This window comes from Ipomoea nil, unplaced genomic scaffold (genome assembly GCF_001879475.1).
Source record: "Ipomoea nil cultivar Tokyo-kokei standard unplaced genomic scaffold, Asagao_1.1 scaffold0302, whole genome shotgun sequence".
Taxonomy (NCBI): domain Eukaryota; kingdom Viridiplantae; phylum Streptophyta; class Magnoliopsida; order Solanales; family Convolvulaceae; genus Ipomoea; species Ipomoea nil.
This window is the reverse complement of record NW_017616730.1, coordinates 4,436,683-4,452,262: the sequence shown is the minus strand read 5'-3', so window position 1 is coordinate 4,452,262 and position 15,580 is coordinate 4,436,683. Positions and strand designations below refer to the sequence as shown.

General features: G+C 43.8%; 1 protein-coding gene across 1 annotated transcript; it reads right to left on the bottom strand.

The window, feature by feature from the left end:
* Positions 1-12,459: 12,459 nt before the first annotated feature.
* LOC109159180 lies at positions 12,460-13,391 on the bottom strand. The gene is made up of 3 exons (XM_019307246.1): positions 13,360-13,391; positions 13,127-13,264; positions 12,460-12,795 (listed from the first exon to the last, which is right to left on the bottom strand). The coding sequence occupies exons 2-3, from the start codon at positions 13,211-13,213 to the stop codon at positions 12,460-12,462; spliced, it is 423 nt and encodes a 140-aa protein (XP_019162791.1). The 5' UTR covers positions 13,214-13,264; positions 13,360-13,391.
* Between the last annotated feature and the right edge of the window lie 2,189 nt (positions 13,392-15,580).

Here is a 15,580-nt window from a genome sequence, read left to right as displayed (position 1 = left end):
TTTAGTCCACGACTATTGATTTTTTTGCAAAAATGGTCCTTCCGGCCACTTTTCCGTCAAAATTTCACCGGAAAAAAAAAATTCTCCATTTTTAGCCGGGTTAAAATTGACATTTTACTTATCTCAAAAATTAAAAGAAAAAATTGATATTTGACTACATACAATATTACTGGGCTACATACTACTGCCCCAGGCGGCGGAGTTCCTGGAGCAGGCAGGGCTGTCAGTAAGCGGCGGAGCGGCCGTGGCGTTCCCCGGGCTAGTTGGGTTATCTGGCAGCAGCATTGGAGTGGTACATGTACTCCGCTGCCTGAGGCAGTAGTATGTAGCCCAGTAATATTGTATGTAGTCAAATATCAATTTTTTTCTTTTAATTTTTTGAGATAAGTAAAATGTCAATTTTAACCCGACTAAAAATAGAGAATTTTTTTTTTCCGGCGAAATTTTGACGGAAAAGTGGCCGGAAGGACCATTTTTGCAAAAAAATCAATAGTCGTGGACTAAAATTGCAAGGTTCAAAAGTCGTGGATCAATTCTGCCAGTGCCACTATAGTCGTGGGACTAAAAGTGCAAAACACTCGCGTTGATTACGTTCATAGACGAGAATTAATATATCCTTCGTTTGCTTTCAAAAAAAAAAATAAATAATAATAATAATAAGAATATAAGAAATGATTTTTTTTTTTTTTTTTAATCTCAACGCTACAAAAATCACTCAAATTTTGTATAATTAATTTTTCTCTTTTTTTTTTTCTTTTTTATTTCAAATCTCTAAACATAGATCCATTTAGAAACAATTTTACTATTAATGATTTGTGTTTTACGAAAACATAATTGAGCCACTGATTTCTTAGCAAACCTAGCAAGAAGGAATAGTTGTGGGTGGGAGGAACTTCCAACCCTCTGTCAGGCATTATGCACATCTTGCTAGAGGATTGTTTCAATACTCCCAACACACGGGACTTCGTAGTGAGAGGCCAAAGACTTGGGTAATCAAGTTCCCCATCTTACTGACAAAAAAAAAAAGTATTGTTAATTTGTACTTATTCATTTAAATTTTAACAGAGTTGGTTATATTTGTAAAACTTAGGGGTGTCAATTCGACTATAGAGTTTTTTTTTTTTTTTTTCTTAAAGCAAAACCGCCTAGAATATATTAATTCAAAAGAGCTGAAACAAAGTCAGGCGGGACAGAGTCCCAGTACAGCGAGCTAGCTTGAACAAAGCCTTTTGAAGCCAAAGTATGATCGAACAACCAAGTTCAATTGTCTATAGATAAAAAACAAAGGACAAGAAGTAAACAAAGCCATATAACGTAAACAATCATCAATCACAACTCGCGTGTAGGATCTAGGCTTGATAGCTGCGGTACTTATATAGCGGTGGAGAGCTAAGCAATCAGTATGAAGGGCCACTTCGACAACTCCCCGATCTCTTAGCCACGAGAGGGCTTCTTTGCATGCTAAAGATTCTGCCGTGAGGGGATTTTCACAGTGGGGAAGGGTACCATTCGTCGCAGACATGAACATGCCATCACCGCAAAGAGGACGGCGCCAAATGTGGCTATACCTGCTGCCGGCGAGAAACCTGCATTAGGGGTGAGCAAAATTACCAATAAATCGACGAAACCGATAACCGAAAACAGAATCGACCGAAAATTTCGGTTATCGGTCTGTTATCGATTACAAAGCACATATTATTGGTCTAGTGGGGGTGTTCTCCTGGGTAGACGGAAGCCACGCTGACGGTGCTCAAGCTGCCCGGCCGCCTCGTCCTCCCCCTCTTCATCCAAGTTCAGCAACGCCAGCCCTAGGTCCCCTGCCAGAGCGTTGGGATCATCGGTAAGCCTGGTTGGCCGCCTCCTCCTCCGACCGCCTGATGTTCCAGGACGGCCTCCCCTTGTCCACAGGTGGGGGGTAGCAGGGCTCACAAGACCTTCATACAGGGCGCCCGGGAGTCCATAGCGGTACGGATCGAAGTCCGAGTAGCGGCGGTCCAGGATGGCGTAGATCTCCTTCTGAATGTCTGCTATCCCCGCCTGATAGTCCTCGGTCCCCGCCTTGGCAAGATAGGCTTGTCCGGCCACAAAAGTCAGCCACTCCATGGCAATGCCCTCGGCGATGGCCCTCGCAGACTCCGCCACTTCCCTTTGAAAGTCAGGAGATTGCCTAAAAGTGGCTAGGGCAGTCTCCCGGGCATTGTGCAGCTCGGCCGCCAGCTGGTCATTTCTCTTCTACTCGGCTTCTAGGGTAGAAGTAGCTTGCCTAAGCTTCAGGTTCAGATCATCCACCTGGGCGCCCGTGCGAGTCCCGGATGGCATGCAGGTCCTTCAGCTCGGGCAGCATGACCTTCTAGCAGCGGCGAAGGGCGAGTTGGCACATCAGGGCCTACAGTGAAGACAAGCGGTTAAAACGCAAGTATGGAGAGAAGGCGGGCATGATTGATCAAGGAAGACAGGCATACGTGGTAGTTGCGATGGGCAATGCCGTCCAGCAGCAAGTCGGGGTATCCCCCCTTAACGGACTCAAGGTCCTTGGGGAAGATCACCTTGTCAAGCCACTCGCCGACTGGGTAGCGGCCCTTGTGGATGCCTCTCGACTCATTGGCCTCGGGGCCTACCAGGATCCTCTTGGCTGTTGGGGCCTCCACGTGTGTCTCGCCGGGTCGTTTGACGCAAGCTCGGCGAGTGGGAGATGCAGCACTGGTGAGCTGGGTGGCAGACCTCCTCCGCCTGGTATCTCCAGCGGACCGAGCTACGGCGAAAGGGGAGCCCCCTATCACTAGGGCTCCCGGGCTTCGCGCAGCCAATGGTTGAGCGGGGTCTGCCTGGGCGGCCGGGCCCTTGCCCTTGTCAGCGGTCGTCATCCGGGCCCAGGTGGAGGCCCGCATGATGGAACGACGATCAGTCATGGCCTCCTAAGGTGCTTCGACGGGCGCTGGTTGGACAACCTGGACCTCCTCCTCGGACGACTGCTCCGTATCGTTGTTCCCTGCAAAGACGGAATAAAGAAGCCAGTTTAGATGTGCCGACCTATCCAACATGAAATACCATGCAAGTTAATAAGGACAAACTTTTCCAAGAGGCGCCATCCAGTAGAAGACCGGCCTTCATCATGGCCGCCAGCCGTGACCACCGCCGGGCAGAGACCATCTCGCCCCATGTGATCCGCTAGACCAGATCAACCAGGTTTGGAGGGCAAGGTGGCCGCCCGTCAAGGCGGAAGCAGGACGACTGCCACGAGAGAGGAAAATCGAAGGCCGGTAGATGGCCGGCCAGGCGGACAAAGAAGAACTCATCCTTCCAGCCCTTATGGGAGGAGATCAATTTGTTTAGGAACTTGTGGTCGTCCTGGGCGCGAATTTGCACAAAGCCTGGGGAAACTAGGCCAACCGGCGTGAGCTGGAAAAGCTGCTGGAATAGGGGCATGGTAGCTTCTACCCTAAGGCGATAGCAGTAGGTGAGGAAGGCAAACAGAAGGCAGTAAGAGTAGGGATGCAGCTGGTCGGGCACTATGCCGTAGTATTGAAGGAAAAGAGTAAGGAAGGGCGAGATGGGTACACGGAAGCCACAACGGACAGACTGATAGTGGATACCCACATACCTGCCGCTAGGGGGATCTGTTATCAGCTGATCACCCGGGCGGCGAGTTACAACTGATGTGCCCAGCAACCGGCAGGCGTGAAGGAAATTCATCTCTCGAAGGGACGACTGCCTGCCGGCCGGCCAACCCAGGTCCTCGAAGATACCCGATTCTCAATCGACGGGAGGGTCGACCACGGCCACTGAGGACCGTCCACCGGCTCCTGCTGGAGCAGAAGTGGTCGCCGGGGGATTGGTGGTCTGGCCCTGGCGAACGTCTTCGCCGGATGAAGACGAGGAGGAAGAAGAAGAAGAAGAAGACGACATGGGAAATGGACAGAAAGAAACAAAAAGAAACAAGGAAAGAAAAGAAAGAAACGGGAAGGCTAACCTAAAAAAGACAATGGCCGGAGAACGGAAGAGCGAAACGAGAGATAAGGAGTTGCCGCCCGCCGGGGAAGGGATAAGTTTGAGAAGGGAAGAAACTTAAAGCAGAAGTGAGTCTAGGGAGTGCGAAGAAGGAGAAGGAAGTCATCGGGTATTTATAAGGGTGCACGACCGTCATGATCGCAACACGTGTCCTTGATCAGACGGATGGGGGCTTGCTAACGTTACGCACGAGATGACGATTACAAAGAGACACGTTTTGAAAACCTAATCGGCGGAATTAGCGGAAAAAATTCATATTTATGCCAGCTACAGCCGTACCGCTTACCAGAACCAGTCGGGGAAGGCAGGACCAGTCGAGAAAACGGAGTCGGTCGGGGGCAAAGCGGGCACCCGCTCGAACTGCCGACAAACCGGGCAGGGCTGAGACACCAGGCGGCCAGGGATATCGGAGGACTTGCGTTCTTTTCTTTACTTTTTCAGGACATCGTTCGGCTAGACCTAAAAAAGTGAGGGACTGGTGATAGATACCCCGGTTAGCCGCCTGGACGAGAAGGTCAGGCAAGGCAGTCAAGACGAAGCATGGTTTACTACTTAGCAATTGGAAAACCCCCAGGACTCTTGCTGACCATCAGAAAGGACGTCCGACGACGATAGGCGTTCGTCCTTTAGCGACCCGATTTCGGCAGCCGGTGTGTCCCCGGGCAGGCTCCCGGACGTGACCTGGTTGGATGACCAGCCCCAATAGTCGGCGTGTCTCCGACTGAATACCTCGTGAGAATTCAGATGGACGACCAGGCTACGCGGGCGGTACGTCCCCAACCGCGCGCTATCTCGAACCTGACTAGGCGACCAGGCTTCTCGGGCAGAGCGTCCACGCCCGGATACGATGGCCTTAGGAGATACTCCGTGGCGGCCAGGCATTCTTGACCGGGCACATACCTAGAAATGAACATCAGCAGATTCTACGGAAGTAATCTTTGTTCATTTAAGTAGCTTCCTTAATTAGTCTAGACGATTTATGGCAATAAGTAGATGGCTGCGTCAGCCTTACGTCAACCCTACCCGTCTCTATGCTTGACTTTACTTCAACCCTACTTACCATATACAAGCCCCGCGTTCATGTATAAATATCCCCTCGGGATCACAATGTAGAGGATCGGCACTTTGATACATGAACGACTACTCAGTAGTGTTGTCATCTACTTATCTCTTGTTTTCATTACCTCGCAAGAACAACTATTCGGTAGTGCTGGCCTGCCGAGCGGCTATCGAGACCGTGAAAACCAACAATATATATATATATATATATATATATATATATATATATATATATATATATATAATTCTAATCAGGTGAGAATAAATTGTTAGGTGAGGATGTGTGGTTGGTTGGTGACCTTTGATCTTAGGCAATCCAAGGGTTGTTTTTTAACTGTGCATTATGACCTCACCGGTTGCACACTATTATTATTTTGCTGTGTCCAGTGGTTTTTTTTTTTTTTTTTTTTTTTTTGCACAGCATTACTAAGGAGGGTATTAACGTATTTATGCTATTTTATTTATTGCACGCACCGAAATCTTAGGGGATTGGCGTTTTCCTAAATTTCCTCCGGCGACCCGGCTATAGTTCTAGTCCGTCGGGATTCCTGTGCTTGGTCCCTCTACCCGAACTACTGCTCATTCGTGGCTTCTTCCCATCCTCATTTTGGTTTCCTCATCTGGTATTTCTGTGAAAAGGGGCCTGATCTCGGATGGCGACTGGTTTGTTGTTCTTTTCTTTTTCTTAATCCATTTTTATTTTCCTGGGGATTTCTTTTGGTGTCTTTTTCTTAATCCATTTTTATTTTCCTGGGGATTTCTTTTGGTGTGCAGCTACGCTATATGGCGAGATTTTCTTCTTTTTTTTTTTTTTTTTTTTGCATTTTTTTTGGGTGATTTCTTTGGCTAGTGGTGCATGTAATTTTGTAACTTCATTTCCGATTCTGTACGATGTTCGCACTGGAGGGGTGGGTGGACAGTCGGTAATAAATAGTGGGGATTTTTTAAAAAAAACTAGATTTGAATACGCGATTGTCGTAGCTTCTCGGTGAGGGCTGGGGCGGGGGGGGGGGGGGGGAGGGGGGGCAAATGAGATTAAATGGATCAGGTTCATGTATGAGGGTCTAATTTTCCCCAATCATTTCTTTAATTTTACTAATTGTTTATTTCTGGCGTCGTTCGTTTGCAGTCCACTTTTTGGCCTATAATTGGTAGTGTTTTGAAGTAATGATTCATCTCCACTGTTTTTGGATATAAGTGAACTCAGTTTTTTTTTAAACAGTTAGGAGATCATTATACTTTTTGTCTGGAATTGGTCTCAATGAGTGAGGTATTTCCCTTTTCCCAGTTTGAATTAACCAAAAGATTCAGCAGCACTGCACCACCAACAGCACCTGGAAGCTGTGCAGTGCAACAACCAAAAGATCATTAGGTGCTGGTGCAGTGCTTCTTTGTTGAAGTTGTGGACTTTGAATCTTTATTCTTGTATGTGTGATGGTGCAGTGCTGCTGAACTTCTACTAATATGTCCAGAATTTCTTTTTACCTCGCTAGCACAATGTATAAAAAATATAAGTATATTGCCCACGTTGTGTGTTTTCCTTTTATTTCGCTGCCTTGTTTGAATTTCTAACGTGTCTTATTTGCATTTTAATTCATCACGGTATGAGTTGGATGTAAAATCCTTTCCCTATCTACACTTTACCTGTGCAAACATGTTTGAAAACACCAGTTTGAAATAACCAAAAAGCATAACTGGTGAGTTGGATTTAAAATCCTTTCCATATCAAGTTTAAGCTGTGCAAACATGCAAATAACGACACTCAGTCCAACAAGGTTAGCCAGCTTCTCTGTTGGAGCTGTGGACTTTGCATGTGCGGAAGAATTGCCCATGCTTTCTTCTCATTACCACTCCTATCACTCTTTAAATTTATATGGTGCATGTATGTATGACAATAACATAGTGGAAATGTACCTATATTATATTTACTTACACTGTTTAACCTTCATAAACAGTTTGTAAACAGAAGTTGCTATCAATCGAGTCATTCTGATTTTTAAACTATGTACCTAACTTTGCACTAGAATTTTGTAATGAAAGAATTTATTATTATTTACAAGAAGAATTTTTCAGCAGACTCAAGGTAGTCAATTACTATTTTATTAGGTATTAGGTATGTTGATCTACTTGCTAAATATCTAATGTGATACTCGAATCCCTACCCTTGATTAATTTACACTATCAGTAGCTATGTGTATTAGCACGTAGTAGCACTGTAAAAACATTGATGCTTTAGGGGGGGGGGGGAGGGGGGTGCGCCAAATGTGTATTAGAGTGGTATGCCAAAAAAGGACTAGTACTCAGGTGCGGTCAATGTGCTTATGCTTTCTTCATAGTACTCAGGGTTTAGGAACACAGACCTCTTTTTGTAGGGAGGGGGGGGGGGGGGGGGGATTTAGAGACCCACCTAAAACCGTGCATTTGAATCTTAATTCTTGTATGTTGATGGTGCAGTGCTGCTGAACTTCTACTACTATTTCCAGGATTTCTTTTTACCTCGATAGCACACTGTATCTAAAATATAAGTATATTGCACATCATGGTATGATTTGGATGTAAAATCTTTTCCCTATCAACACTTTACCTGTGCAAACATGTTTTATTTTCATTCATGTAAAGTGTAGATATGGACGTGTCTTATTTTCATTTTAATCCATCATGGTATGCTTTAGCTGTAAAATACTTTCCCTATCTACACTTTACATGTGCAAACAAGTTTTTTTTTTTTTTTTTTTTCATTCATGTAAAGTGTAGATAGGGACGTGTCTTATTTTCATTTTAATCCATCATGGAATGATTAGCTGTAAAATCCTTTCTCTATCTACACTTTACCTGTGCAAACATGATTTTTTTAATCATGTTTAGTGTAGTTAGGGACGTTGTTAGTCATGGTATGACTGTTTATGTATGAAATATTTTACCTGTACAAACATCCTTTATTAAATATATTTGGCCACACAGTTGATTGAATAAAACATTGATGACCAATTACGTTTAAATTGATTTCTAACATGGGTTTTTGGACCGGTGTAGATGATCTTGCTGCTAACATTACTGGTGCGGATGAAGGTTGTCGCCTCGAAATATCTCCTGGGTCTACAAAGTATTGGTGGCCACAATGCGAGGATGGTAATAAGCCAGCCATATGCCAGACTTTTACAACTCTTACGGAGGGTGAGAATTCTATATAAAGTATGCTGCTCTGGTGGGGTTTGATGTTAGGCATGGTTCTTTGAAGAAAGATAGGGAGGGGTGGTGGTTTTGAGACATTTGCTTTGTAATCGCGAGGGATATAAGTCTCTCTCGCGTGACACACCCAATAGGGGGGGCCAGCGGCTGACGATGATAGTCTCCCTGTGCCTGTGAAACATCGTAGGGTTTCAAATAGGGTGGGGTGTAAGGCTAGGATCGTTTTTAAAAATGACCAGACCTGGTGGTATTAGGTGTTCTCATTTGTGGAGCAACACACTCATGTGTTGTGTACTCCTATGTCTAGGCAGTTCATGAAAGTGAACCGCAAACTTGATTTTGGACATCAGGCGTTCATGGCTAATTGCTCAAAGGCAAACGTGGGGACAAGTCAGGGTGTCAGGATTTTAAAAGAGTTTGTGGGTGGGTATGAAAATGTCGGGGCAACTAGTGTTGATTTCCATAACTCAAAACGCGACCTCCGTGCGTATATTGATGGGTGTGATGCGCAGTATTTTCTTGATAAGTTGTCAAGGAAAAATGACAAGTGTGCCGCGTTTTATTATAAGCATGACATTGATGAGAACGACCAACTACGACGTGTGTTCTAGGCTGATCCGGTAGCTTGTCGCAACCACACGGTGTTTGGTGACATTATGTCCTTCGATGCAACGTACTTGACAAATAGGTACGTTTGGAATTATTTTATTAAGGATTTTGTATTAGGAAAACAAGGAAACCATATACCGCTGAAGATGGGGGGGCTTAAACCTGCTGCCCAGTTTAACAGAATCTGATAGGCGTGCAAGCTATTGGCTCATATTTGAAATGCCTAAGAATAAATGCGTATTCCTATATTTGAATATTTTATTTTAAACACACTGCTACATATACTTGTTCAGTAAAGTTTCTTCCTATATCTGGTCCTACCAGAAGAGGTAATTCCTTTCTACATTAATTCTATTCGGTATTGTTATCCAGAGATTCGCGCGGCTTATATGTTCGTATAGGCAGTCAACACCCCATCAATTCATCACCACATGCACCCCTTCTCGTGATAGCATGGACCTCTTACTAACTGTGTTCTAATGATTCAGGTACAAAATGGTTTTCGTGCTCTTCACAGGTGTGGATAACCACAAACGATGCGTTACTTTTGGTGCCGCGCTGATCACCAAGGAGGACGTCGCGTCATATGTATGGGTGCTCGAGAGTTTCAAGGGGACAATGGGTGATGCTCCATCATGTTTTGTCACAGACCAGGACCCGGCTATGAGGATTGCTCTGGAACAAATTTACCCAGGTAGTCGGCACCGATTTTGCATGTGGCATATTATGATAAAAGTAGGTGAAAAGGTTGGCCTGGAGTTGTCAAAGGACGCTGTCTTTCGGGGCAGGCTAAATTCTATTGTTTGGGATGAAATTCAACAGCCCGATGTGTTTGAGACTAGGTGGCAAGCGTTGCTCGGTGAGTATGGCATGTTAGAGCATAATTGGTTCACACAGTTGTGGGAGGCACGACGTTATTGGATCCCCGCGTATTTCAAGGATATGCTACTCTGTGGGCTAGTTAGAACCACGTCCCGATCTGAGGGTGAGAACAGTTGCTTCGGAAGGTATTTGACCCATACAGCCAGTTTGGTGGAGTTTTATAGTCACTTTGAATCTGCAGTAGATGCACAACGGCAAATCCATACCACGCTTAATGCAGTTTGCGAAGGACAATTTGCTCCGACAAAAACGGACTTGAAATGGAACGTCATGCGTTGGCCCTGTATACCGTCAATATTTTTCGCGAGGTACAAGCTGAAATTTATGCAGGGTGTTATTCTTGTGGGGTAGTCTCCGTAGAACTTGCTGGTGATATCATCAATTACGGCATAAAAGACGGTGATAATCCACAGTAAAAGGTGCACTACAACTCCCGCGACAGTAGTGCAACGTGCACGTGCTCACTCTTCCAAAGGTTGGGATGGCTGTGCCGCCACATTTTCATTGTCTTCAAAAACAACAGCGTAGACAACATCCCATCAAGATACATAGTAGACCGTTGGACACGCAAGGTTTGTTTGTGTGCCGACTTTCAGTTTGAGGGCCTTACTATACACTCGAATATTAACGACAATGAAACCAAGACTCAGGAGAACAGGATGTGGGCAGAGATCTTCGCATGCGTGGGGTTGGCAATTAACAGCTCAGAACGTGTTGAACGATTAACCCAAGTGATCCACCAGCTGAAGGATTCTTTAATTTCGTAGGGGATACGAATGACCTGGTTAACCACAAAAACAATATTGGATTCAAGCATATTGTGGGTCGGTAACGCCTATGGCAGTGACAGTTAAGCCCCCAATTGTTGCAAAAAACAAAGGTAGTGGAAAAAGAATCAAGGGGAAAAGGGAAAAGGCCATTGAGCAGTCTTTGAAGGGGGTTAGGAAATGTCACGGGTGTGGCAAATACGCGGGACACAATAGTCGCACTTGTGAAGTTCTTCGAGCTACACATATGGGGGGTGGGGTGGAAGGCCTGTGAGAACATCTGATGCTGTTGTTAGTTGGATACTTGCTAGCAATATAATTTTTTTTACATGGGTCTTAGACACTATTAAAAAACATTGTGCTCGTATTTTAAATTGCAATTTTACACTGATGCACGCAGTACAGTATGCACCTCGGTTACTAATGCAAAAAATAAACATGGGTTCTGTACCGGGTCCCTTGTAACCTTTTTTCTTTTTTTTTTTTTATTCCCCCTTTGTTCTTGTAAACCTGCACACCATCATTAGGAGGTACGTGGGTATTACTGTGCAACGAGGCTTTAAAAAACAATCAGTAACAAAAAGAATGGAATTATATTGGATATATTCTACTAGATACATACATTGGGAAGTTAGCTTATGAACAAAAGTCAAAACGGATGGCAACACACCATGATAAGACTTAAAGAGATTTAAAAGACTACTAGACGGTGCAAACGAACGATTGTTATAGGTGTGCAAGTGGCTGACTAGCTAGGTGTGGGACATATCAATAGCATAAATATGTCTCTGCATGGTGTTCGAGTATCGCATTTGATATTTTACATGTAGATCGACATATCTAATAAATAAATAATATAGTAATTGACCACCTTGAGTCCGCTGAAAGTCTTCTTGTAAATAATAATAAATTCTTTACGTTGATATGTTCATCTAATGAAACAAGGTAGCACATTAATACTCTAACACCTAGCATAAAATAGCACTGTGCACGTTGAGATGTCCATAGATCCCTGTAGTATTTGCTAGTACGCTCTAGAATTTTTTAAGAGCTCATAACTCGTGGCCAACAAGATACAGCAGATGATTGTTCAACTAGAGACTATACATTAACTCACTGATCATTGTAGGAACGGATCAGATAAGAGTGGTGTAGTTATTATAAATTGTCTGGAGATGTTTTCAGTTTGGTGTTAGAAGTTAGACATCTGCATGTGCTAATAATTTTGGTGGGGCACAAAATTACCAAACTACCTAAATAAGCCACCCCAAGCGGGTGTTATGAACTTTAATTTTCCATATCTGTTTAAATATTTAAGTATTTGGTGTTTACTGTACATATGCATGGGATCACTTATCTAGAGCCATCTGGTTAGTGATTGATATCTATCTCTATTTTCGCTAATATAATTAGAATTCACCATATTAAATAAAAATAAATAAATGTGTTCACATCATTTATTGTAGGCCACTAACCCCGGCCCCACCAAAGTTTTTCTGAACAAAACCATCCATCCAATATGGAACGAAGATTTTATGTTAGTAGCGGCAGAACCATTCGGAGAGCAGCTGATTTTTTAGCGTGTAAGACAGAGTTGCACCGACACAAGGATGAGGTCTTCAAATGGCACAAGGTGGAATTTAAAATAACCAAAATACTAAAAACATCAGAACTAACCAACTACGAATAACCATGCAACTGTAGAGTATTTATTTAAAGACTAAAAAATTATGGCAGCACAGTGCTGATTAGACAGTCATGTGTTAGGTAACACTGTGTGTAACAGTAGAAAGAAGACAGCACACCCAATAAAACAATAAAAAAAAACCATTTATTATGCAGAAAAATAACATTATTAGGCTAAAATAATGTTTAGCCATTTATTATGCCAAGGTCCCACATTTCACATATCATTGCTGCCTCCGTAGTCACCGGCATCCTAAGATCATTGTCGCCACGCTTTGTTCTGGCGAATGTATGCTTTGGTACGTACAACAATTGATTCCTGGTTCCCATTGATTTCGGACAACAATATGTCGTGCAAGTATCTCTGGCGCAGCTTCCGGAGCTCATTCCGGTCCCCCTTCTGCAAGCCACAATCCCAATCCTTACACTTCTCGCCCATGTACGCTTCCATGTGTCTCATTGTGTAAACCCCGCTATCTTCTCTGTGTTTACAATCTCGCCACGGCATCTGCATCCGTATAGCCCTCATATTGTCAACAAAGGCGGATCGTAAACCCTGCCCTTTGTTATGTAGATATGCTGATAGCATATCGAGCTGACGGGGGATCACAAAACGTGAATTCAGTATACTAGTTTGGATAAAGCACATCATATCAATGTAAAAAAAAAAATTAAAATACCAATGAAAAAAAAAAATTTAACGCAGCTATTAACGCATTATTTATAGCATTGGGGCAGGGGTCAATGATTTAAATGTAGTTTAATTTTTTAGGGTAGTGCAGTTCTAGTGTACAGGGGATTTAAGCGATGCAAATAAAAGACTTAATGATTTACTCGGTATCAATCAACCAGCAATTAGCTGTGACATAACACACAAATCCGTCACTGCAATCATAACCGACCAACTTCCGACTCAATACACTTACCAATTCTTGTGGAATGGAGCCATATCTATCCTCGTTTTTACCAGCTACCGGGGAGTTTTCAATGATTTCAAACCTGCGCTTCCGCATGTTGACGCACAACACGTAATAGTGAGCAGCTTTCAGAATGGGGAAGAAAAACTGCACTCAAACATTAGTATTCGTCAAAACGCAGCTGATTGGCCTCTTTCTTTGTAGATGCAAACAAACTCTGGGTTAGTAAATGTTTACTTTACCAGGTTTACAGTGGCACAGTTAATATGGGGTGCACGCTCAAAGACCTTATCCAGCCGTTCTGTAAACCAACCCAAGCGTACCTCTTAGTCACCCGTGGAGAAAATAACACTGCTCAACTGTTGAATGTTGTTGCGGGTGGTAGGGGTGGCGACAAAGATACATAGGTATTTAGGTAATAGAAATAATGCTTTAATACAGGGTCATATATCACATATCAAAGCGTATATCGTAACAAACACTCTCCTTGGTGCGTCTGGGTTTCTACCCTTCTCCAACTCATTCAATACGCACGTCCAACATTCCACCACTGGCATACGTATTGCACTATCGAACTGTAAAGACATGAAGTCTTTCAACTGCCCATGCCTCCCGTTAAACGAGAAAACCTCCTCGGTGCTGCATAGTGGTTTTGTTAACACCCATAAAAAAAACAGTGTTCAGTGAGTGAAATAGCTGTGTAATATGTGTAGAGAGTATAGTAACGCAAACGGTACTAACTAGTTCCGGTCTTGATGGTGGAAGAACCATTGCCACAGAGAGAACCGGTCGAGATCGGGAATCAAAACACCCGTCGTATGCCCCTCAGGATAACTATTCAATAAGTTCAGACCCCCCACAGGCTCAGCACCTGTCCTTGCATCACAGCGCAATTCCTTCAAAGGCGCCCTTGTTCCCGACCCACCAATACAAGCAGGTAATGCATCGCTGTTTGTGTGTTTGCCCTTTGATATGTCAACACCGAAACCAAGTCAAATCAATAATCAATCACACCAACGGATATTAAAACCACATAGTAGTACCTGGACTTCTGGCCCAATATTCTCCGAACAAAACAAGCGCCCCACATGCATTTGAGGGGTTTCAACGGTACAGACCTGCTTTGTTTGGAGTGCTAATCAATACACGGCCACCACCACATGCACGACAAATACTACAAAATTACAGACTATAACCTCAATTGTGTGTGAACCGACTGCATCGCCGACACCACCTACCAATACGCACCCACCAGTTGATACATCTAAACTGCCACCATTCTACCCACCTGTGCTGTGCAGTCGTTACGGGAATAAGACACCAAACTGTGGGCCCCCAAAGTCTTGTGTCAAGCCTAGACTAAAGCTAGGTGGCTCGAACCCCTCCTCAGTATTCTTGTGTCCAACCTCAATCTCGTCAGCTGCAACGATAGTCTCTACCCAGAATGCTTCATCCTCCTGTGTGCCAGTCTGTGCACTCAGTGTTTGTTGCCTTTGTCTCATGCCCAACAATTTCCCGGCAGCATCTAGCGCTTCTTTAAAAATTGGATTGTTAAACGTCTCATCCGGGGCTTCCTTCGCCATCTCAATCAATTCTTCTACAGTGGAAGCTATGAGTTTCGATTTGGCAGAAATTAGCTCGGCGAACCCCTACATTCAGAACTTCTTCGAATCATCACTAAGTACAACTGAGTGGACGCAATAATTATCCATAATACACAGACCCCACCGAAGGGCAGGTCCAAACATAGGCAAAGATACACAATTGACACACAACTACCTGTTAAACCAAAAATACACCCACAACGAACACGAATATGAGAAAAATCGGTTAGCACTACTAAGGGATTTGGGGGGACAATAATGACCAACAAAACCCCCCAAATATCAACCATACGATATACGAATTTAAACAGCAACCACCGTAAAACTGCACACTGCAAAATAACTGATGCTCGCTACACCCCAGATTTAAAAACTAAAAATAAAGACCTGTTTTGTACTGCCGCCCAAATCACCATGGTCTTCTACTCTGGTATCATCCCGCAATGGTTCGATCACTAATCCAATCCCAAATCCCCCCGCTCGAATCTTAGAAATCTCATGCTCATTCAAAAGCTTTCCAGTCCATCCAATTAAGGCAGGGATGCTCCTAGCAATTACCCGAGGGCCTAACGCTACTCTGTCCGCATAGAACAACTGCATAATTAAAACAAACGAAAAATTTATATACGACGAATCACCTTTCATAAAGCTGCTCATTTTAGGTATGTTAATTAAACAAGAAAACTGAAACAAAAAAAAAAAAAAAAAAAAAAAAAAAAAAAACCACTAGGAATAGGAGTGACCCCGTAAAACGTTGCATCTTGTCTTTCGCTCAATCACGGTGGGTTTTGACTAACCGTTTAAGCAAGTACCCACACCAGTCTAAGTCACGTATCTTGTCCACCTCTTCAAGCTGGTG